Genomic DNA, 23,385 nt, shown 5'->3' with positions numbered 1-23,385 from the left:
CTATGCTGTTCTAGAAGCACTGAGGACAATGTGGGAGGGGGGCTGTTTTACAGGGATGACTCAAAAGGCCTCCAGCAAACTTGTTACTCAGTAAGAAAGCAGTAAGTTTCTCACCCTTATCACAAAAAGCACAATAGTTACCAACAGCTACCCTACTATGAGGGGAATTCTTGTCCCAGAGCTATTCTGCGTAAATATGGAGATCTGTTTAGACTTGAGTCAACACATTAATGGATTTATATGTCCAAATCAGCATCTTAAGGTCTGATCAGGAGTCAGTGGGAGGGGAATAATATTCTTCTTCCCCCTCACAATGAAAATATTTATAAAGGGTAAATCCTTATCTGACCAATGTGTGTTCTTTCTCTCCCTCCCTCCCTCTTTCTATCTCTCTCATATATAGGCCATGGCATAGCAGTGGTGACTTGTCCAAGCTCTTCTGTCCTCGGTAGTGGTGAAGAAGAGGCTTCTATACGACCAGCTCAGGTAGAGGAGGCATCACTGGGGAGACAGGCAGGTGCCTTCCCCTGAGTCTGAAATAATGTCTTTCTTCACCTTGAATGATTCACCTTAATTATCCTCAGAGTTTCTTTACAAGTGGATGATTGTCTCCCCCCCCCCTTGAAGTCAAAAATACTTTCTTCTTCCAGAGTGCTGTGTCTTTTGAGGAGGTGGCTGTGCATTTCACGGAGGAGGAGTGGGCTCTGCTGGATGCAGACCAAAGAGCCCTGCATAGAGAAGTCATGGAGGAGACTGGTCAGAATGTGGCCTCTCTGGGTAAGGCTCCCTCTTTTTCCAGAAATTGCTGGGGTGTGTATGTGTGTGTGTGTAACTCCGTACAGAGCATTCCCATTTGGTCAGTTCTTCTGGTGAGGCTCTCTCTTTTTTGAAGTTGGGGAGGAATCCACATTCTGGAGGAAAAGTTAATCCTGTATGAATGACTCATTTTACAAAGACTAGAAACTGCTCTTGATCAATTTAGCTGCATCTTGTCCATGCAGATTGGCAGCGTCCCTCCTAGGTCTCATGTCCCAGACTTTGAAATTCTCCTGCCAAGATGCTTCAACTGGATGTGGCTCGGATTAAGCCTGGGACCTCCTGCGTGCAAATGCATCCTCTTCTTCTGCTCTTTGTTTAGTTCACATGTGTCTTTTATATGTTGCCCTTCTTACAAGAAATTATGAGCAGCAATGGTGGGTTATTCCTTTTATACTAGAAATAGCCCTAGATGATAGGTTTAGCTGAGAAAATGTGATTGGAAAAGGCCCCCCCATTCAACATCTCGGCTGGGTGGGTAGCTAGAATCTAGGTATCCAAAATCCACTTCTCAATACGATACCAGCCTTCATTTAATGCCTATCATTGGCCAGTATTTAATATGTATCAAGTCTGTTTTCTCAGTGGCGATAGGAGCTATTTGAGTCTACTGCTGATTTCAGGCTCCATTTCTCCTTGCTATCATTCATGCTTTCTTTTTTCTTTTACAATAGGTGATATGTGGAAGAGCAAGAATAAGGGAGAACCTTTTAGAGCATTAGTGGAAAGAGTGAGATATGAAAAGGAAGGACGGCAGGGAAAGGAAACTGTAGTAAACCAAGAAGGGAGGAATGAATCTACAGCACTTCATGCTGGTGACCACCAGGAAACCCAAATCCAAGAAAAAATGCATAAAATGAATGAACAGAGGCAGGGCTTTGCATGTGAGAAAAGCTTAAGTTGTAAATCAAGACTTAATTGGACAGTCAGGATAGGGGAGAAACCATTTAAATGTTTGGAGTGTGGGAAGAGCTTCAGTCATAACTCACGTCTTAAAGAACATCAAAGAATTCACACAGGCGAGAAACCATTTAAATGTTTGGAATGCAGGAAGGGCTTCAGTCATAACTCACATCTTACAGAACATCAAAGAATTCACACAGGAGAGAAACCATTTCAATGTTTGGCGTGTGGGAAGAACTTCAGACAGAAATCTGTTCTTAAAATACATGAAAGAAATCACATGGAGGAGAAACCATTTAAATGTTTTGAGTGCGGGAAGAGCTTCAGTCAGAGCTCACGTCTTACAGTACATCAAAGAATTCACACAGGTGAGAAACCATTTAAATGTTTGGCATGTGGGAAGAGCTTCAGACAGAAGTCAGTTCTTACAATACATCAAGTAATTCACACAGACGAGAAACCATTTAAATGTTTGGAGTGTGGGAAGAGCTTCAATCATAACTCACGTCTTAAAGAACATCAGAGCATCCACATAGGTGAGGAACCATTTAAATGTTTGGAGTGTGGAAAGAGCTTCAGTCAGAGCTCACGTCTTACAGAACATCAAAGAATTCACACAGGCGAGAAACCATTTAAATGTTTGGAGTGTGGAAAAAGCTTCAGACAGAAATACGTTCTTAAAATACATGAAATAAGTCACATGGAGGAGAAACCATTTAAATGTTTGGAGTGTGGGAAGAGCTTCAGTCATAACTCACGTCTTAAAGAACATCACAGAATTCACACAGGTGAGAAACCATTTAAATGTATGGTGTGTGGGAAGAGCTTAAGTACGAAGTCAGGTTTTAAACAACATGAAAGAATTCACATGGAGGTGAAACCATTTCAATGTTTTGAGTGCGGAAAGAGCTTCAGTCAGAGCACAACTCTTAGAGAACATAAAAGAATTCACACAGGCGAAAAACCATTTAAATGTTTGGAGTGTGGGAAGAGCTTCACTCAGAGCTCATCTTTTTCAGAACATCAAAAAATTCACACAGGCGAGAAACCATTTAAATGTCTGGAATGTGGGAGGAGCTTCACTCAGAGCTCTAATCTTACAGAACATCAAAGAATTCACACAGGTGAGAAACCATTTAAATGTTTGGAGTGTGGGGAGAGCTTCCGTTTGGGCAGAGTTCTTAGAAAACATGAAAAAATTCACAAAAATCCCCATATGGATTTGAATAAATTAAATTAAAAAGACCTGTCCCAGTACAGATTCCTATGGGATCCCACTTGTTACTTCCCTCCATTTAGAAAATTGTCCATTTCTACCTACACTCTCTTCTTCAGCCAGTTAGCAATACACACATGATGAACTTGTTCCCTTTCTCCATGACTGCTAAGTTTTCTCAAGAGTCTCTGATGAGGAACTTTGTCAAAAGCTCTTTGGAAATCCAGGTATACTATGTCAGCTGGGACCACCTTCATCCACACACCTGTTCAGATTCTCAAAAAACTCCAGAAGGTTGGTGAGGCAAAATTTACCTTTGCAGAAGCCATGCTGGTTCACTCCCAGCAGGGCCTGTTCTTCTATGTCCTTTACAATTTTATCCCTGAAAAAGGCTGTCAATTTGAAACTATATCTCAAATTGTTTCTCAGACTGGCAATTCCTTTGTTTCAGGCTGCAGTATAGCGAATTGTCTCATTGACACACAGTGTGTTCTAAAGGAGAACGATGCAACTGTCGCTGAAAATGAGATGGAAGCTCCGCCCCCCAAACAGATGGGTATTTCTCAACAGGAAGGCCTACTACATTCCTCTCCATTTTCCATCAAGAACAAGCTGCCTCTTCACAGTTGCAACCTGAGTTGATTATTCATCTGCAGGGTCCCCACTGCCCAAGAAAAGCTGATACACCTAAAAAAGCTTTAGGGCTGCCCTTTGCTTTTAATCCACATCTTGCTGAGGCTGTAACCCTAATGTCCACTGCCCCCCAATTCTGTGACCAAACAGGCGCATTTTGCCCTACTAGGTTCCTCTTCTCCTATTTATTCGACTAACATCTCAACCAATAGGTCACCTGCTCAGTTGCCATCTCTGTTGGATCAAACGTTTCAAGGGGAAGTCACCAGTTTCCAGTCTATTCCTGGTTTCAGTTTGGTGGAATGGGAACTGAGAGAAAACCTTCCAGCTCTTGCCCCCCTTTTGGAGACCTTTACTCATGATAAAATCACTTCTGAATGACATTGCTTGCATCAAGGTCCCTTAAAGTGGCTGACATGGAATGTAGGTGGTTTAAAAGTTAGATGGCAGATCCAGAATTTGTTAGATTTTTTTTTTAAATGATTTTGACTTTCTGTTTTTTTCAGGAGACATGGATGCTTGAAGAGCCCTACCTTGATGGCTTGATGGCCTTCTCAATTAGTGCCTCCCCTGGGGGTGGTAGAGGCAGGCATTCTGGCAGGCTGTGCATATTTGTTACTACCTCCATCAAGGCCAATATCTCTACCCTGCCTAGCTATGATCATCTTGCTATGGCCTTGCTGCTTAAGTTCAATTCCATGTCCCTGTTATTCATTAATGTTTATATTCCAGCTATTCACCAGAGTAACCAAATTTAGATAATATGACATAAACTCAAGATAGATATAGAAGAGCTACAATGCTCCTCACCTTACGCCCATATTATAATTGCTGGGGACTTCAATGCTAGGCTTGCAAGTGATGATAAAATGTTATTTTGTCATCATTTAAGCACTAAATTTAAGTGCTTTCCACCTGACCAGGAACTTCCTCCACCATTAATTGTCCGGCAATTTAAGGATAGGGTAGGCAGTTATGCTGGCTTATGTCTTTCCCAAACATTTAATGAACTAAATTTGCATTTATTGAATGGGGCTATTACTGAAGATCATCCAGCTGAGTACACCTAGTGGTCTGGTTCCCGCTTTTCTACGATTGATTATATGGCAATTTCTTCTGTTCTTCTAAGGATTGGTTTGACAGAGATTGTCACAAGGCCAAAGAAAAGCTTATCTTTGCTTAACAAACATACAGGCATTTTCCTTCACTTGCTTCTCTTGAAAATGTCCTAATACAGAAAAAGCAACATAAGCAGTTGCTAAAAAATAAAAAGCGAGAAGCCAGGAGAGCTGATTGGCATCAATTAATAATAGCTGCAAATTCTAAAAACCCATTGCTGTTCTGGCAAATGATTGCTCTTCACCCTTTTTGAGGTTTATTATCATGCCCAGATTGCATAATCCTTCCGTCAGCGTGGGAAAATCATTTTTGCCAGTTGTTTAAAAAAGGAGATGAATTAGGTATAACTAGCCGACCCCACACAGAGCATATGTGCAGCGATTTGGGGCCGGCTGTTTCCCCCTCCCTCTTCCTCCTGCCCCAGTCTCTCCTCTCTTCCCCTTCCCTCCAGCCCCGCGCTCTCTAGCCCTCCCCCTCCCATTCCTCCCCCTCCCACTCACACACAGAGCCGCGGCGGGCGGCCAAGAAGGGCCCCGCTGCCCACCCACCACCAGCGTTTTTTTCCTCCCTCCTCTCCGCCTGCTGCTGCTTTTCTCCCCCTACCATCCACCTGCCCGCTGCGGCTGTTCTCTCCCCCCTCCACCCGCCGCTTTTGTCCGCTTATCTCTCCCCACATCTGCAGCTTTTCTCTCCCTTTTGCTCGCCGCCGCTTTTCTCCCCCCCCGCCTGCCCGCCCACTGCCACTGCTTTTCTCTCTCCCCCCCCGCCACCGCCGCTTTTCTTCCCCCTTTCCTAGTCCTCCCTACTCCCTCAGCCGGGCCTCTCGCCAGAACTCTTGCAGCATGTCACGAGAGTTCCGCCGCCAAATCCTAGACACACATACTGGCTAAGAGAATTAATTATATAGATTCTATCTGAAGACATGGGTCAGCCGCCTGAGTGGTCGCCTGTGTCCTGCACTGAAATAGATGCTCTTATCGCACAGTTAAAACCTGGCAAAGCCCCAGGAAACGACCATATAACGGCTGAAGTTATCAAGAATGATCTGGCATGGTGGATCCCAATTCTGGCTTCATTATTTACATATATTGATAAGACGGCCCAAGTCTCAAAGGACTGGGGGGTAGCAGTAATCATTCCAATATACAAGAAGGGCAACAGGAAACTCCCAGAAAACTATAGCCCTATCAGTCTACTCATTGTTATAGGTAAGCTGTATATGCTAGGCATTTGCACAGCATACGGCTGGACTTGTGTGAGAAAGATAACATCTTGACTGAGGAACAATTTGGTTTTTGAGCAGGATGTTCTGTATTGGACCCTGCATTAATTCTCCAACATATGGTAGGGAAATACTCTTATTTCGGGCTCTGCCTTGTTTGCAGCATTTGTGGACTTTAGGGCAGCTTTTGATTTGATCTCTAGAGAGAAACTTTGGGACAGGCTTTTCAATTCTACAACTGACTGTCAGTTATTGTGCTTGATTATAAAACTCCATGAAAATTCCATCATAAGAGTCCTTTGTAGTGCTCGTGGTCATCTTACAAAAGAAATTCGAACGTATAGGGGAGTAAGACAAAAATGTATATTGGCCCCTCTGCTATTCAATCTTTATATTAACTCTCTTGCTCCCCATCTAACTAAATTAGATCACTATCCCCCCAAATTAGCAGATAAGCACCTTGCAATCCTTCTGTATGTGGATGATGGCGTTATTCTCTCACAAACACAAATAGGACTAAGAAGAGCCTTGCGCTCCTTAGCTTCTTACTGTAAGGAAAATTCCTTAGAAATTAATTACAGTAAAACAAAGATTATGGTGACTGCAAAACGCCCCTAAAACTATAATTGGATATTAAATGGGTTTAAGCGTGAACAGGTTAGGCAATTCAAATGTCTTGGGGAAATTTTTCAGGCTTCTGGTTCTAGATCCGCGCACAGAGATTACACCATACAGAATGAGAAGAAGAGTGCACATATGATTCAATCTTATTACTGCTCTAGAGGCGCTCACTATATTTCTGCAGCCATTAAATTGTATGAGGCCAAAGCTTGAGCGCAATTACTCTACGGAGTTCAGCTGAGTACTTTTACCAACTTTAATGAATTAGAAGCAGTCCAATCAAATTTCCTAAAAAAAATGTATTCCAGGTTCCTAGCTGTGTCCCTAGGGCGATCCTTCGGCTGGAAGCGGGGATGCTCAGACTAGAGGCTAGGGCCTGGATCTCCATTTTTGAGTTCTGGCTTAAGCTAATTTTTAGCCCTTTTGGCCTAGCTCCATTGGTACTGAAAGACTCATACCATTCAAGGTGGGGAAAAGGAGTGGAAGAAAGGCTTTGCTATTATGGGTTCTCCACCACTGCTATACTAACCCTGGGACATGACACTGCTAGAATTAAGTTAAGAGAAATAATCGATGATATGGAAAGACAAATGGACCAGGGCGCCATACCAGCTAATTTTTTTTTTTGGGGGGGGACCAGATCACGAGCTGTTCTCCTGCTAATTACCTGACACAGATAACAGATGCTAAGTACTGCAGAGCCTTAACATTGGCCCACTGTAATGCGTTGCATACGGCAGCAATAGAGGGAAGATATCACGGAACCCCATTTGAAGAACATGTTTGTCCTTGTGGTTCTGGGGAGATTGAAACTACAGCACACGTTCTCTTATATTGTCAGTTCTGTTGCGACATCCGACACAAGCTTATTTCTCCTGAAATCAATCCTTATCCAGGCTCTACTGATAAATTTTACTTAACTATTCTTTTAGTGGATCAGAATGAAGCCAGGTTGTATAATGTTGCTAAATATTGTTTTATTACTAGTAAAATCCGGTTAGAGGATATCAATTATTAGTGACTTTTCTGGATCCGAATACATATAACACGGCTGGTCAGATATTTTAGTTTATTCTCTTATTATTATTTTAAATTTATTTAATAGTTAATATAGTAACTTCTATAGTAATCTATATGTTTAATCCTCTTGGGTGTGCCTTTAAAATGGTGTCCCGACACCCAGGTGATTGGCTGGGTGATGGAGGCGCCTGATAGGCTGAGATGTACCCAGGAGGATTGGTCATTGCGGTGGCCAGACTGTCCCGGGAAAGGGGGAGGAGGTGGCGGCAGCAAAGCACAGCCTGGCCGCCGGAGGCAGTGGCAGGAAAGTGGGTGAGTGAGAAACGGGCAGCAGGGCGCAACCCTGTCGCCCATTGGGGGCCGGGGCGGGAGGGAAATGGGCGGCAGGACTTCCCTGTTTGCCGCCCAGGAGGAGGAATGGTGGCGGCAGGGCCCTTTTTGGCCGCCCGGTAAGGTGGGCCTGTGGCGGCATTGAGGTCCAGTTGAAAATGGCCACCCGCTGCCCGGTGAGGTAAAATGCTCAGTGCGGGTGGGGGGATGGATGGAGGAACAGAAGGGGAGGGAGGGTGGGCAGGAGGAAGGGAGGAGGGAGATCAAGAGAGTGTGGCAGGAGGATGAGAGGGTGGGGCAAGAGAGAGGGGGAGGGGGAACAAGAGAGAGTGGGACAGGAGGGAGGGCAGGAGAGAGTGGGGCAGGAGGGGGAGGGAGGGCAAGAGAAAGGGGCAGGAGGGTGAAAGAGTGGGGGAGGGGGAGGGCAAGAGAGTGGGGGAGGGGGAGGGCAAGAGAGTTGGGGAGGGGGAGGGCAAGAGAGTTGGGGGAGGGGGAGGGCAAGAGAGTTGGGGGAGGGAGGGGGGCAAGGGAGAGGGGGGAGGGGGGAGGGCAAGGGAGAGTGGGGGGAGGGAGGGAGGGCAAGGGAGAGTGGGGGGGAGGGAGGGAGGGCAAGGGAGAGTGGGGCAGGAGGGAGAGGGAAACAGCCTGCCCCAAAGAGCACACAGATGCTCTGTGCGGGTTGGCTAGTATAGTAATATAGATTGTATTTCCTTGAATAGTTCCTATTTGTTCTCTGGTCAACAACCGAAATAAAGAAAATTTATTCATTCAAAAAAGAAAAAGAAAGTCTGGGTTTCTGCACTAAGTCTCACCAATAAGACAATGTACCCCTGACCATTTAGCAAACTTAAGGATGATATGTGACAAGAAGGTCAGCACATTCAGTATCGTGCTTCACAACCAAACAAAATAGCAAAGTTGTGATGATGTTTATGTGCCCTGATTAACAGAAATTCTGTTATCATTTTAAACCAAAAATAAACTTGTTCTTAGGTGTGTTACCATTCATACTTTGTTTCTTCACATGTACTGAACATTTATTCCTATCCTGCACTCACAAGGCTGTGACACTAAGAGGATATATCCATGAAAGGCAGGTAACAAACCTTATCACATAGTGGCAGCATAAGATAAAGTCCAACCAAAAAATGGGGGGGGACCCCAATACTTACTGTGAACGTGCAAATTCAACCAGTGGAAAATAAAAACAAAACACATCCTTGAATTTGGGGTGGGCTTGGGCATTGGTGTGGATATGTGTTTTCTGACTTGGGGTGCTGATGTCTTACATCCAGTTAAGAATGTAGGAAGCTGTCATATACTGAGTCAGACCATTGGCTGTATATAACCTAGTCTCTGGGCTGTTTACAACAAAACAATAAAAACAACAGAAAAAATTAAAATATTACAATTTAAAATTTAAAACATTATAACTATTAACACAATTAAAACAATATCTAATTAAAAGCCTGGGTGAACAAATGCATGCTGGCTGCCTTTTTTAATGTTGTAAGCGATGGGGAGGCTCTTATTTCAGCAGGAAGAGTGTTCCAAAAAGCGTTGGGGCAGCAATGGAGAAGGCCTGTCCCTGAGTAGCCACCAGATGAGCCAGTAGCAACTGCAGACAAACCTCTCCAGATGATCTCAATGGGTGGTGTGGTTCATAGCAAAGAAGGCGTTCTCTTAAATACCATGGGCCCAAGCTGTATAGGGCTTTATAGGTTATAACCAAAACCTTGTATTTTGCCTGGAAACTTATCGGCAACGGGTGTAGATCTTTTAAGATAGGAGTGATATGGTCTCTTCGAGCTGACCCAGAGACCAACCTGGCTGCTGCATTCTGGACCAACAGCAGTTTCAGGACTACATATAAAGGCAGCCCCACATAGAGCACATTGCAGTAATCAAGTCTGGAGGTGACCAGCAAATGTACTGTACTACTGTTCTGAGGCCTTTTATCTCAAGAAATGGACACAGCTAGCATATGGGCCAAAGCTGATAAAAGGCACCTCTGACCATTGGGACACCAGGGAGAAGTTTGTGTCCAGAAGCACCCCCCAACTGTGTACCTGTTCCTTCTGTGGAAGTGTGACCCCATCCAGAACAGGCAGATCAACCTGATCTCCCGAGTTTTGACCCTGCACAATAAGTACCTTCATCTTATCTGGATTCTGCCTCAGCTTATTATCTCTCCACCAGCCCATCACTCCCTCCAAGCAGGCATTTAGGGAGGTTATGCCTTCTCCTGATGATGTAGCAGGCATTTAGGGAGGTTATGCCTTCTGATGATGTTGACATGGAGAAAAAGATTTGGATGTCATCAGCATACTGATAACAGCCTGCACCAAATCTCCTGATGATCTCTCTCAGCAGTTTCATGTGGATGTTAAACAACATCGGAGACAATACGGAGCCCTGAGGGACACCACACCGAAGTTCAGTTTTTGAAGAAGAGTCCCAGAGGGACACCATCTGGAATCTGCCCGAGAGTGGAACCACTGCAAAGCAATGCCTCCCACTCCCAACCCCATCACACTCTCCAGAAGGATACTATGGTCGATAGTATTGAAAGCCGCCGAGAGGTCCAAAAGGAACAAAAGAGCCACACTTCCTCTGTCAATTTCTAATTGGAGATCATCCATCAGGCTGACTAAGGCAGTCTCCACCCCATAGCCCACCCAAGAGCCCACCTGACACGGTTCTAGATAATCAGTTTCCTCCAAGACTGTCAGGAGCTGGGAGGCCACCACCCTCTCAATTACCTTGCCCCGCCACGGAAGGTTGGAGACAGGTCTATAGTTGTTTAACTCTGAGGAATCCAAGACAGGCTTCTTCAGATGTGGTCTAATAATTGCATCCTTAAGGCAACTCCACATAAGAGGAGTCACTGGACATCTCCGATTCAGACACTGCAGTAATTGTGGGTTCTAAATCCAAGTCAGCCCAAATACGAGATATTTTATCTACCAAAAAATAAACACGTCACAGCGGGTAATAGATGGTTCCAAATTCTGATTCAAGGGAGGAGGGGCACTTACTAGCCCTCTCACATCCCTGAACAACTCTGCTGGACATGAACTTACAGACGCAATATGGGCTGAAAAGAATCGCTCTTTGCCACCCATATTGCCACAGCATAAATCTTCAAATGTGCTCTATGTTGTAATCTGTCGGATTCAAGTCGAGTCTTCCTCCACTTGTGCTCCAGTCGTCTACCTTGCCGCTTCAGCCCCCGTAGTTCTTCCATATACCAAGGGGCCAATTTTGAAGCAGGTCAGAGAGGACGCTTAGGAGCAATCATTTCTACTGCCCTGGTGAGTTTGCTGTTCCAATTCTCCACCAGGGTATCAACAGGATCACCAGCAGAGCCAACGCAAAATCCCTCCAAGGCTTCTTGGGGCCCTATTGGATCCAATAACCTTCTCAGGCGGACCATCCTAATAGGCCCCTCACCCCTGTGAAGGTGGGGTGTGACTGTGAGTCCAACCTTAACCAGATGGTGGTCCGTCCATGACAAAGGGGAAATCACAGGATTCCCCACCCACGGAACACCACCCTGATCAGAGTGAAAGACCAAATCAAGTGTATGGCCTGCAATATGCGTCAGTCCCGAGACCCTTTGCGGGCCCATAGTTGTCATGGCCGCTATGAACTCCTGAGCTGCCCCAGACAAGTGCCCCAGCACCACAAGCTTGGGGGACTCCAACACCAAACCTGAGACCAAGTCTGTCAGCTCAGTTAGGGACTCCATCAGGCAGCGGGGCGAACGGTACACAAAGAGAAGTCCCAGTCTAACCCTGGTCCACAAACTTAGGTACACACTTTCAATATGGTCAGAAACTTCCACAGGGATCCTGGTCAGGGAGAGGTCATTCTTATAGACCACAGCCACTCCACCTCCCCACCCATATCCTCGCACCTGCTCCTCAAGAGAGTACCCTGGTGGGAGAAGCTGGGACCAGACTGGGCCACCAGCGTCCCCCAACCAAGTCTCTGTAATACATACCAGGTCTACCCCTTCATCCAGAATCAAATCATGGATGGTTTCTGACTTATTCTGGACAGACCTGATATTACAGAGGAGCAAGGAGAGGCTCTGTGGGAGGTTGGCACTGCTCCTCAAGGTCAAAGAGCTGGCAGCACAGCCAGAAGGGGAAACAGCTAATAGATTTCTGACTTCCCTTCCCCTGTAACAACTTGCTGGCCCGCCAACTTTACTACTTCTATTCCCCACCACCACCGGAACAGCCACCTCACAATCAGTGCACACACACCCTGTCTCCCCATCCCCAGACAAACCAAGACACGTCTGAAACACCTAGGACCTAAAAAACAACATAAGCCAGAAAAATACCACCTGGTCCTCACCCTGGTTGCCCCCTGAAGTGGCTCCCCAAAAGGGTGACCCCCTTTGGTGGCAACCCCACCGGTGGCGGGAAGCTGCCCTTTTACAAGCCCAGAAAGATAGCTAATCTGGGCAGCTGATCCTCCAGAACTGCTGACTCACTATCTAGCTTGGTATTTGTCTTCACAGACTGGCAGCGGCTTCTCCAAGGTTGCAAGCAGGAATCTCTCTCATCCCCATCTTGGAAATGCCAGGGAGGAACAATCTAGCTGCTCTTCCCAGAACACCTCCGTTGCCTAAGGGGAATATTTTACAGTGCTCATACATATAGTCTCCCATTCAAATGCAACCATGGTTGACCCTGCATAGCTAAGGGGACAAGTCATGCTTGCTACCACAAGACCAGCTCTCCTCATCCCCAGTTCTGTTTGTACATTTGGTTTTAACATCTAATAAGGACTATATAATTTTCCTGTTCGATTCATGGTTGTTTTGTGTATTTTATGTTTTGTTAGTATGCTTCCTCACATGATTTATTTATATTATCATGTTCTAATGATTTCATTAGTTTCAATATAGTTTGTCTTTGCATTCATATTTTCCAGTAGTTCTATGAGATCACCTAGCACTCTCTCTGTGTGTCTGTGTGTCCGTCCGTCCGTGTGTCCACCAGCATCAACTTCGCACCCGGTCCAACATGAACCAAATTGGGTACTGTTGTAGGGACACATAGAGACACTTCAACAGCATAGATTGTGATGATGTCATCCATCCCGATCCAACATGTAAACTTTTGAGGCGCAAATGGACTAACTTGTGAACCACCTAACCAATTTGAACCAAATTTGCTACAGCTGTAGGGATACAAAGGGATGCCCATAGTGTGGTGTGTGATGATGTCATCCACTCCAATTCAAGATGGCGGCCACATGAACATTTGAGGCGCAAGCGGGCTAATTTGTGGACTGCCTAACCCATTTGAACCAAACTGGATAAAGTTGCAGTGAGTGATACACAGGGACACCTCAGTGGCATAGTTTGTGATGATGTCATCCACCCCAGTTCAAGATGGCAGACACATAAACTTTTGAGGTGCAAGTGGGTTAACTTGTGAACCACTTAACTGATTTGAACCAAATTTGATACAGCTGTAGGGACACATAAGAACACCTCAACTACATAGTTTGTGATGATGTCATCTACTCCAATCCAAGATGCTGGACGTGTAAACATTTGAGGTGCAAGTGCACTAACTTGAGGACTGTCTAACCAATTTGAACCAAATTTGGTACAGTTGTAGTGAGTGACACACAGGGACACCCCAATGATGTCATTTGTGATGATGTCATCTACCCTGATACAAGATGGCAGACACATGAACATTTGAGGCACAAGAGATCTAGTGGACCTCAGTTCTGGAGAGGAGAGCTGGTCTTGTGGTAGCAAGCATGACTTGTCCCCATAGCTAAGCAAGGTCTGCCCTGGCTGCATATGAATGGGAGACTTGATGTGTGAGCACTGCAAGATATTCCCCTCAGGGGATGAAGCTGCTCTGGGAAGAGCATCAGAAGATTTCAAGTTCCCTCCCTGGCTTCTCCAAGATAGGGCTGAGAGAGATTCCTGCCTGCAACCTTGGAGAAGCTGCTGCCAGTCTGTGAAGACAATACTGAGCTAGATGGACCAATGGTCTGACTCGGTATATGGCAGTTTCCTATGTTTCCCTCCTGTATTCTACCAAAGAAAAACCACAGGGCTCTGTGGTCACCAGGAATCGACACTGACTTGAAGGCACACTTTACTTTACCTTTATCTGGAGCGAAACAGGGCTAAACAGGAGCCAGCGTGGTATAGTGGCTAGAGAGCCGGACTAGGACCAGGGAGACCTGAGTTCAAATCCCCTTAGTTTCAGCCATGAAACTAGCTGGGTGACTCTGGGCCAGTCACTCTCTCTCAGCCTAACCTACTTCACAGGGTTGTTGCGAGGAGAAACTCAAGTATGTAGTACACTGCTCTGGGCTCCTTGGAGGAAGAGCGGGATATAAATGTAAATAATAATAATAATAATAATAATTTTAAAAAAATTGGAGACGCTAGGGGGCACTCCTCCCTGACATGCGCAGTCCCGCTTCAGATTTTGAAGCCTTGTGTGTGAGCGAGTCGGGGAGTTTTAACCTGTTCATGGAAGCACTCCTCCCCTGCCTGGGAAGCCTTTCTGTTGCTGCCTGTATCCCCCTTGGCATTCTACTGAGAAGCCATCCTAGGGTTAAAGTTTGAGAGAGGCAAATCCTAGAGAGGCAAAAATGGGAAAAGACTGGCAAATTGATGCTTCCGCCGCTCCCCGCCTTCAAGCGCTTCTGTTCTGAGGAGAGAGTCCCAGTCCGGGTTGTTGTGTGGCAAATGCAAAAAAGGCAAGTGGGGAGTGGGTGGGTGGGTTGGAGGACCCCCCAGCAGGGAAGAATAAAACTGAGCCAGTGAGATGGGAGGAGAAGGGCGGGAGCAGAGGCAAAAGAGCCTCCCCTCATCTCAGCCCAGGGGGAGCGGGAGGTGCTGCTGGATCCACCGGGGGTCCCTTCCAAAGCATCTCTTCCTCCTCTCTGCAACCCATGGAGGTGAGATTGGAGGGATTTTTCAGGCTGCTTTGCGTCCTGCATAGCTTCGCAGTGCTCTAAGCAGAAAGAGGGTGGCTGCTTCAGGAAGGGCAAAGGTTGGGGAGCAGATCCGGCTGCTGGGGTATCTGGTCTGGGGGGAGGAGAGACGGGAGGGGGTGGTGGCTCAGGGAAAGATTTCTGGGGAGGTTGCTGCACTGCGTGTGTCTGTGACCTGCAAGAGAGGTAACCTCCCTCCAGCCTTTCATTGCTCTTTTTTCCTGCTTGCTTCCTTCTCTGCAGGGGGAAAATCTCTGTCAGCAACTAGAATGCCCAGAAGCCATCACGCCGGGGAGCAGTGAGGAATTCTGGGGAAAGACTGTGGGGAAAAGGAATGGACATGAATACATGCTCAGTTCAGATATCCAGCAGTTCCAGTACCTGGATGCCAAGAGGTCCCAGAAGGTACACAGCCTTTGCTATCAGTTGCTCAAACCAGAGCAACACACAAAAAACCAGATGCTGGATCTGGTGGCCCTGGAGCAGTTCCTGACAGTTCTCCCTCCGGAGATGGAGAGCTGGGTGAGGGAATGCGGAGCAGAGACCAGTTCACAGGCGGTGGCCCTGGCAGAAGGCTTCCTCCTCAGCCAGGAAGAGGACAAGAAGCAGAAAGCGAAGGAGGTGAGAGAGTTTCATCCTGGCAGGAGCTTAAATTATTCCTCTTACTGTAATTAATTAGGTCCTTTATACAGAAAATGGATACCCCTCCTTTCTGCAAACTCTCAAGGCATCACATAAGAATTCTTAAGCACAGACTAATAGAACAAGGTATAATTAAGTAGCTAAGGGTAATTAGTTAAATATAGAAGAACTAGCTCAGGCAGGCGCAGAGCATCTGCTACTCCGGCCAGTCCAGCCGCCGCTACTCCCCCCATCCTCCACCAGCATGCCCGGCTTTCCGGCCGGCCGCTCCTCCACCACCACCCGCTTCTAACCCCACTCACTGCGCTTTCTGATGGGCCGGCTGGCCGGCCCGCTTCCTCTCCCCCCACCCCCACGTTTTATGGGTTGCGGGCCGGCTGGAAAGCTGGTCCACCCCCTCCTCCCACCCCTCCTCCCGGTGGGCGGGTGGCTGGACCAGGTCAGCCTGCCACCGCCTCCTCCGGCAGCCAGGTGGGCCCACCACCGCCTCTGGCTGACCGGCAGACCCATCAGCAGCCAGGCCGGCCTGCCACCTCTGGCTGACCGGCAACCGGGCCAAGCCGGCCTGCCGCCGCCTTCTCCGGCCAGGCCAGGCCACTGCGTCCTCCGGCAGCCACCGCCATTGTCTCCCGTCCCCATTGCTATCTCCCAGGCAGCTGCTCCTGCGAGAGCTAATCTTGCCACACATGGGATTAGCGATGAGTATGTTTAGGAGAATTAGATATATAGATGTAACAAGAATAAATTCTTCACGGTTGTGTAGATTTCTCAGGTTCCCTACAGCGGGACATATCCTACCCCTCCTCCTCCCTCAGCCACCACCTCGCTTTGAGTGTTCCATTCCTTTTGCATCCCCCCTCCTCATTCCTTACTTGGAATATTTTTGATATATTTATTTATTTTTGGTTTTTCAGGTGCAGGGGCACTTAGCAGAAGGGATGGCCAATGTCTCTGAGGTAGAGATGGCTCCATCGGACACCAGACAGATGCCACCATCCAGGGGGATCCTTCAGGAGAATGACGCAGATGCTGCCTTGCTGGGTAAGGGTTAAGGCATCACACTTGAGCTCAGGAGCAGCTGAAGAAATTGTACTACCTGAGGCAAAGGTCACAATGCCGCCCCTGCACCATCCCGATCACCCCTGAGTGGTGCATGGAAGGTGTCCTTAAACCATACTGTCAGGCAGGGGTGTAGATCGGCTGGTAAGAACGTAAGAACAGCCCTGCTGGATGAGGCCCAAGGCCCATCTAGTCCAGCATCCTGTTTCACACAGTGGCCCACCAGATGCCACTGGGAGCCTACAGGCAGGAGTTGAGGGCATGCCCAATCCCCTGTTGTTACTCCCCTAAAATTGGTATTTAGAGGATTCCTGCCTCTGAGGCTGGCCTATAGCCCTCCGACTAGTAGCCATTGATTGATCTCTCCTCCATGAAGTTATCCAAACACCTCTTAAAGCCATCCAGGTTGTTGGCTGTCAGCACATCTTTACACTTGCCAATACTGAACCGCATTTGCCACTTTGTCGCCCACTCACCCAGTTTGAAGAGATTCTTTTGGAGCTCCTCACAATCCTCTTTGGATCTCACTACCTGAAAGAGTTTGGTATCATCTGCAAATTTGGCCACCTCGCTGCTTACCCCTGCTTCTAGATCATTTATGAATAAATTTAAAAAGCACTGGTCCCAGTACAGATCGAATGGGGGACCCCACTTCTTACTTCCCTCCATTGTGAAAACTCTCGCATTTACACCTATCTTCTGTTTCCTGTCATTCAACCAGTTAGCAATCCACACATGTACTTGTCCCCTTATCCCATTACCACTAAGTTTCCTCAGGAGTCTTTGATGAGGAACTTTGTCGAAAGCTTTTTGGAACCTTGTCAAAAGCTTTCTGGAAGTCCAGGTATACTATGTCAACTGGATCATCTTGATCCACACACTTGTTGACACTCTCAAAGAACTCCAAAAGGTTGGTTAGGCAAGATTTGCCTTTGTGGAAGCCATGCTGGTTCACTCCCAGCAGGGCCTGTTCTTCTATGTGCTTTACAATTTTATCCTTGAGGATGCTTTCCATCAATTTGCCTGGAACTGGATGTTAAGCTAACCGGCCTGTAATTTCCCGGATCGCCCCTGGATCCCTTTTTGGAAATCAGTGTTACATTAGCTACTTTCCAGTCCTCTGGTACAGAGCCCAATTGCAGGGGTAAGTTATATATTTTAGCAAGGAGGTCGGCAATTTCACATTTGAGTTCTTTGAGGACTCTTGGATGCATGCCATCTGGCCCTGGCAATTTGTTTGTTTTCAGTGTTTCCAGACAGTTCAGAACATCATCTCTTGTCACTTCTATCTGACTCAGTTCTTTAGCCTCCAGCTCCAAAAAGCCTGGTTCAGGAACAGGTATATGCTCAGTATCCTTTGCCGTGAAGACGGACACAAAGAATTCATTTAGCTTCTCTGCAACCTTCATATCGTGGGATGCCTCTACCACGTCCCTGAAGGTCTCGTCCACATGCCTCTCTGTCTCTCTGAACTTCTCCAGATCCGCCACCTTGGTCTCGAGGGAACGAATTTGTTCCCTGAGAGCTAGGAGCTCCTTGCACCAAGCACACACCCATGACTTCTGCCCATGGAGCAAATAGTCATAGATGTGGCACTCTGTGCAATACACTGGGAAGTGCCCCCTCCCCTGTTGACTTTCTATCTTCATACTGTTTTTGTTGGCTGTTTACAGTATTAGAGATAGTTTATTAGAAGGATAGGTCTCAGCTGTAATGGTCAGCTATTTAACTGTCCAAACAGGCTTTCTCAGGAATATGAGGGAGGAATTTGTACTTACCTTCTCTTCTCCACCTGGCTCCTTGTGATCACAGGGGCTTGTTCCAGGCTCCCCCGCACACTTCCCGCAAAACTCCTGCAAACAAAACTCCAACGTCCTTTTTGCTATGTTCTGTTCGCTATGCTCTCGGTCCTTCACCTCTTATGTAGAGAGTACTCTTCCAACTGAGACACAGGATGGCCTCTGGCTGCTTTGCAGGATCAGGGCCAGGAGTGTGTCAGCAGTTCCAGCCTGTCAGCTGATCAGGGGGCTCTCTCTGGCCCTATATAAGAATGTTGCCTGTGGCGGCGGACCCGCCACCGAAGGGGTTGCCACCAAAGGGGTGACACCAAAGGGGGTTGCCTCTTTGGGGGAGCCACTTCGGGGGGAGGGCGAGGGCCAGGTCTCTTGGCTCAGGTATTTGTATGTGGGAGGAATTTTAATAAAGGGGCTTCTGTTTTAATTTGTCCTGGGTGAGGAACTTGTATGATGTGTCTGGCCTTATCTGGAGATGGGGAGATAGGGGGCGTGTCCACTGACTGTGGGGCAGCCATTCCGGTGGTGGTGGGGAACAGAAGAAGTAACGTTGGCAGGTCAGCAGGCTGTTACAGGGGAAGGGAACATAGAAATCTAATAACTGTTTCCCCTTCCGGCTGTCCTGCCAGCTCTTTGACCTTGGGGAGCAGTGCCGACCACCTATGGAACCTCACCTTGCTTCTCTGTAATGCCAGGTTGGTCCAGAACAAATTAGAAACCATCCATGATTTGATTCTGGATGAAGGTGCTGACCTGGTATGTATTACAGAGACCTGGTTGGGGGAGGCTGGGGGCCCAGTGTGGTCCCAGCTTCTCCCTCCAGGGTACTCTGTTGAGGAGTGGGTGATGGACTGGGGGCGGGGAGGTGGAGTGGCTTTGGTCTACAAGAATAATATCCCCCTTACCAGGATCCCTGTTAGAATATCAGACCATATCGAATGTGTGTACTTACGTTTGTGGACCAGGGTTAGACTGGGACTTCTATTGGTGTACCGATCGCCCCGCTGCTCAACAGAGTCCCTAAACTGAGCTGACGGACTTGGTCTCGGACTTGGTGTTGGAGTCCCCCAGGCTTGTGGTGTCTGGGCGACTTCAATGTTCATTTCGGGACCAATTTGTCTGGGGCGGCTCAGGAGTTCATAGCGGCCATGATAACTATGGGCCTATCTCAGGTGGTCTCGGGACCGACACACGTTGCAGGTCACACGCTTGATTTGGTCTTTCACTCTGATCAGGATGGTGTTCCGTGGGTGAGGAATCCTGTGATTTCCCCTTTGTCATGGACGGACCACCATCTGGTTAAGGTTGGACTCACAGTCACACCCCACCTTCGCAGGGGCGAGGGACCTGTTACGATGGTCTGCCCGAGAAGGTTATTGGATCCCATAGGATTTCAAGAAGCCTTGGAGGGATTCTGTGTTGGCTCTGCCGGCGATCCTGTTGATGTCCTGGTGGAGAATTGGAACAACAAACTCACTGGGGCAGTAGTCATGATCGCTCCTAAGCGTCCTCTCCAACCCGCTTCTAAACTGGCCCCTTGGTATACGGAAGAACTACAGAGGCTGAAGCGGCAAGGTAGACAACTAGAGCGCAGGTGGAGAAAAACCCGGCTTGAATCTGACAGATTGCAACATAGAGCTCATTTGAAGACCTATGCTCAGGCGATACGTGCGGCAAAGAAGCGATTCTTTTCTGCCCGTATTGCATCCGCAAGTTCACATCTGGCGGAGTTGTTCAGGGTTGTGAGAGGGCTAGTGAGTGCCCCTCCTCCCTTGAATCAGAATTTGGAACCATCTATTACCTGCTGTGATGTGTTTAATGAATTCTTTGTGGGGGGAAATCTCTCGTATTCGGGCCAAGTTGGATCTTGGATTTTGTCTCTGCACTTACTTCAGTATCTGATGTGGAGGTATCCAGTGACTCCTCTTATGTGGTTAGGCTGGATCAGTTCCAGTTTGTGACTCCTGAGGATGTGGACAAGCTGATTGGAACAATGCGGCCCACCACCTGTGCTCTTGATCCTTGCCCGACATGGCTTGTTCAATCTAGCATGGAGGTTGTTGTAGAAGGCCTGGTAGAGATCATAAATGCATCTCTGAGGGAAGGTAGGATGCCTCCTAGCAATAGCAATAGCAATAGCACTTACATTTATATACCACTCTATAGCCAGAGCTCTCTAAGCGGTTTACAATGATTTAGCATATTGCCCCCAACATTCTGGGTACCCATTTTACCGACCTCGGAAGGATGGAAGGCTGAGTCAACCTTGAGCCCCTGGTCAGGATCGAACTTGTAACCTTCTGGTTACAGGGCGGCAGTTTTACCACTGCGCCACCAGGGGCTCCTCCTAGTCTTAAGGAGGCAATTATTAGACCGCTTCTAAAGAAGCCTACCTTGGATCCCTCGGAGCTGAGTAACTACAGGCCTGTCTCCAACCTTTCGTGGCTGGGCAAGGTAATTGAGAGGGTGGTGGCCTCCCAGCTCCTGACAGTCTTGGAGGAAACTGATTATCTAGAACCGTTTCAAACTGGCTTCCGGGATGGCTATGGGGTGGAGACTGCCTTGGTCGGCCTGATGGATGATCTCCAATTGGGAATTGACAGAGGAAGTGTGACTCTGTTGGTCCTTTTGGACCTCTTAGCGGCTTTCGATACTATCGACCATAGTATCCTTCTGGAGCATCTCAGAGGGTTGAGGGTGGAAGGCACTGCTTTGCAGTGGTTCCGCTCCTACCTCTCAGACAGGTTCCAGATAGTGTCCCTTGGAAACTGTTGTTCTTAAAAATCTGAACTTTTGTATGGTGTCCCTCCGGGCTCCATATTGTCTCTGATGTTGTTTAACATCTACATGAAACCGCTGGGAGAGATCATCAGGAGATTTGGTGCAGGGTGCTATCAATATGCTGATGACACCCAAATCTATTTCTCCATGTCAGCATCATCAGGAGAGGGCATAACCTCCCTAAATGCCTGCCTGGAGTCGGTAATGGGCTGGTTGAGGGATAACAAACTGAGACTGAATCCAGATAAGACGGAGGTGCTCATTGTGCCGGGTTGGAACTCGAGAGACGAGTTTAATCTGCCTGTTCTGGATGGGGTCACACTTCCCCAGAAGGAACAGGTACGCAGTCTGGGGGTGCTTCTGGATCCAAGTCTCTCCTTGGTGTCCCAGGTTGAGACAGTGGCCAGAGGTGCCTTCTGTCAGCTTCAGCTGATACGCCAGCTGCATCCGTTTCTTGAGTTAGACGAACTCAAAACAGTGGTACATCTGCTGGTAACCTCCAGACTGGATTACTGCAATGCGCTCTATGTGGGGCTGCCCTTGTACGTAGTCTGGAAACTACAGTTGGTCCAGAATGCGGCAGCCAGGCTGGTCTCTGGGTCATCTAGGAGAGACGATATTACTCCCGTATTGAAGGAGTTACACTGGCTGCCGATATGTTTCCGGGCAAAATACAAGGTGTTGGTCATAACCTATAGAGCCCTAAACAGCTTGGGCCCTGGGTTTTTAAGAGAACGGCTTCTTTGTAATGTACCCCGCTGCCCATTGAGATCATCAGGAAAGGTCCGTCTGCATTTGCCACCGGCTCGTCTGGTGGCTACTCAGGGACGGGCCTTCTCCGTTGCTGCCCCGAGGCTTTGGAATGCACTCTCTAGTGTAATAAGAGCCTCCCCATCTCTGACATCCTTTTAAAAGTCCTTAAAGATGCGTTTCTTTCTTTCCCAGGCTTTTAACTGATATTGTTTTGATTGTTTTGAATGTTGTTTTTAGAATATTGTTTTAAACATTTTAAATTGTGTTTTACATTTCTTGCTTTTAAATTTTTGTTTTGTTTTGCTTTTGTTTTTAATTAATGTTTTACTTTTTAATCTTGTTGTAAACCGCCCAGAGACATAAGTTTTGGGCGGTGTAAAAATATGATAGAGAGATAGATAGAGAGATAAACAAACATGGGGCCTCCCCCAGCCCTAGCTAACTCCACCCCCTCCAGGCAGGGGGAGTTTGCTAGCCCTGGCAAATGACACACACAGACTAGGACTTATCCCTCAAAGAGAAACCACCCTCTGAGAATCTCCCCTCCTCCTGTTCGTTAGTTTAAAGCGGGGGAAGGCTAGATGTTCAGAAAAGCTTGCTCACCTCCACAAGCTGTGTCTCCTCTTCACAGATTAGTCTTCCAACTGCATGGTATGCTGACCATGACAGTATTGGCCCACCTGTCCTAGCGCTGCCATCCATGTAATCTTGAATGTGGCACAACTAGCGATTGTCCCTCTCTTCTGCTTCTGTGTGAGGTCGCTTAAGTGAAGAAAGAGTTCCCTTTGGGTACAGTTGCAGTATGGGAGTAATGCTTGTGTAGAAGTCAGGCAGATGGGAAACTGCTTTCAATGTTGCTTTAGAAGGAACTTTCAGGATTGCAGATCTCCGGCATGGTGTCGGAAGATGGAAATGGGTATGCCAAGAAATAGGGTTTGTGCAGTTGTTGCCGATGAATTGTGTTCGATGTTGTCACCAGAGACTGTTGTGAATGTGGCCTTCAAAGCAGTTTTGGCCAACAAGTCAGGTTTAACTTTGCACGGCTGCCATTTTGTGAACATATTTGAGGCCTCCCTGTCTGTAAATGCTTAGGAAAATAAACTGCACAATCCCTGTAAGTTTCATGCCTTTAACACAAAAAGCACAATAGTTACAAACAGCTACCTCACTGTGAGGGGTATTCTTTTCCCAGGGCTATTCTGCATAAATATGGCGATCTGTTTAGAGTCAACACATTAATGGATTTATATGTACAAATCAGCACCTTAAGGTCTTACCGCAGGAGTCAGTGGGATGGGAATGATATTTTTCTTCCCCCTCACAAGGAACAGAGATTGAAAATATTTATAAAGGGTAAATCATCTTCTCACCAGTGTTCTTGTTCTTTTTCTATCTCTCTCTCTTTCTCTCTCTCTCTCTCTCTCTCTCTCTCATATATAGGCCATGGCATAGCAGTGGTGATTTGTCCAAACTCTTCTGCTCTAGGT

At 47.3% G+C, this 23,385-nt stretch overlaps 1 protein-coding gene across 1 annotated transcript in view; it reads left to right on the top strand.

Moving 5' to 3' along the window:
• The window catches only part of LOC128347582 (zinc finger protein 420-like), a 47,677-nt gene that overhangs the window by 17,666 nt on the left and 6,626 nt on the right, over window positions 1-23,385 (top strand). Inside the window, exons 4-6 of the mRNA XM_053302534.1 lie at window positions 404-486; window positions 651-777; window positions 1,491-2,923. Of these exons, the coding sequence (XP_053158509.1) occupies window positions 404-486; window positions 651-777; window positions 1,491-2,923 (1,643 nt within the window). The remainder of the gene's footprint in view (window positions 1-403; window positions 487-650; window positions 778-1,490; window positions 2,924-23,385) is intronic.

This window comes from Hemicordylus capensis, chromosome 2 (genome assembly GCF_027244095.1).
Source record: "Hemicordylus capensis ecotype Gifberg chromosome 2, rHemCap1.1.pri, whole genome shotgun sequence".
Taxonomy (NCBI): domain Eukaryota; kingdom Metazoa; phylum Chordata; class Lepidosauria; order Squamata; family Cordylidae; genus Hemicordylus; species Hemicordylus capensis.
This window is presented reverse-complemented; position numbering and strand designations above follow the sequence as displayed.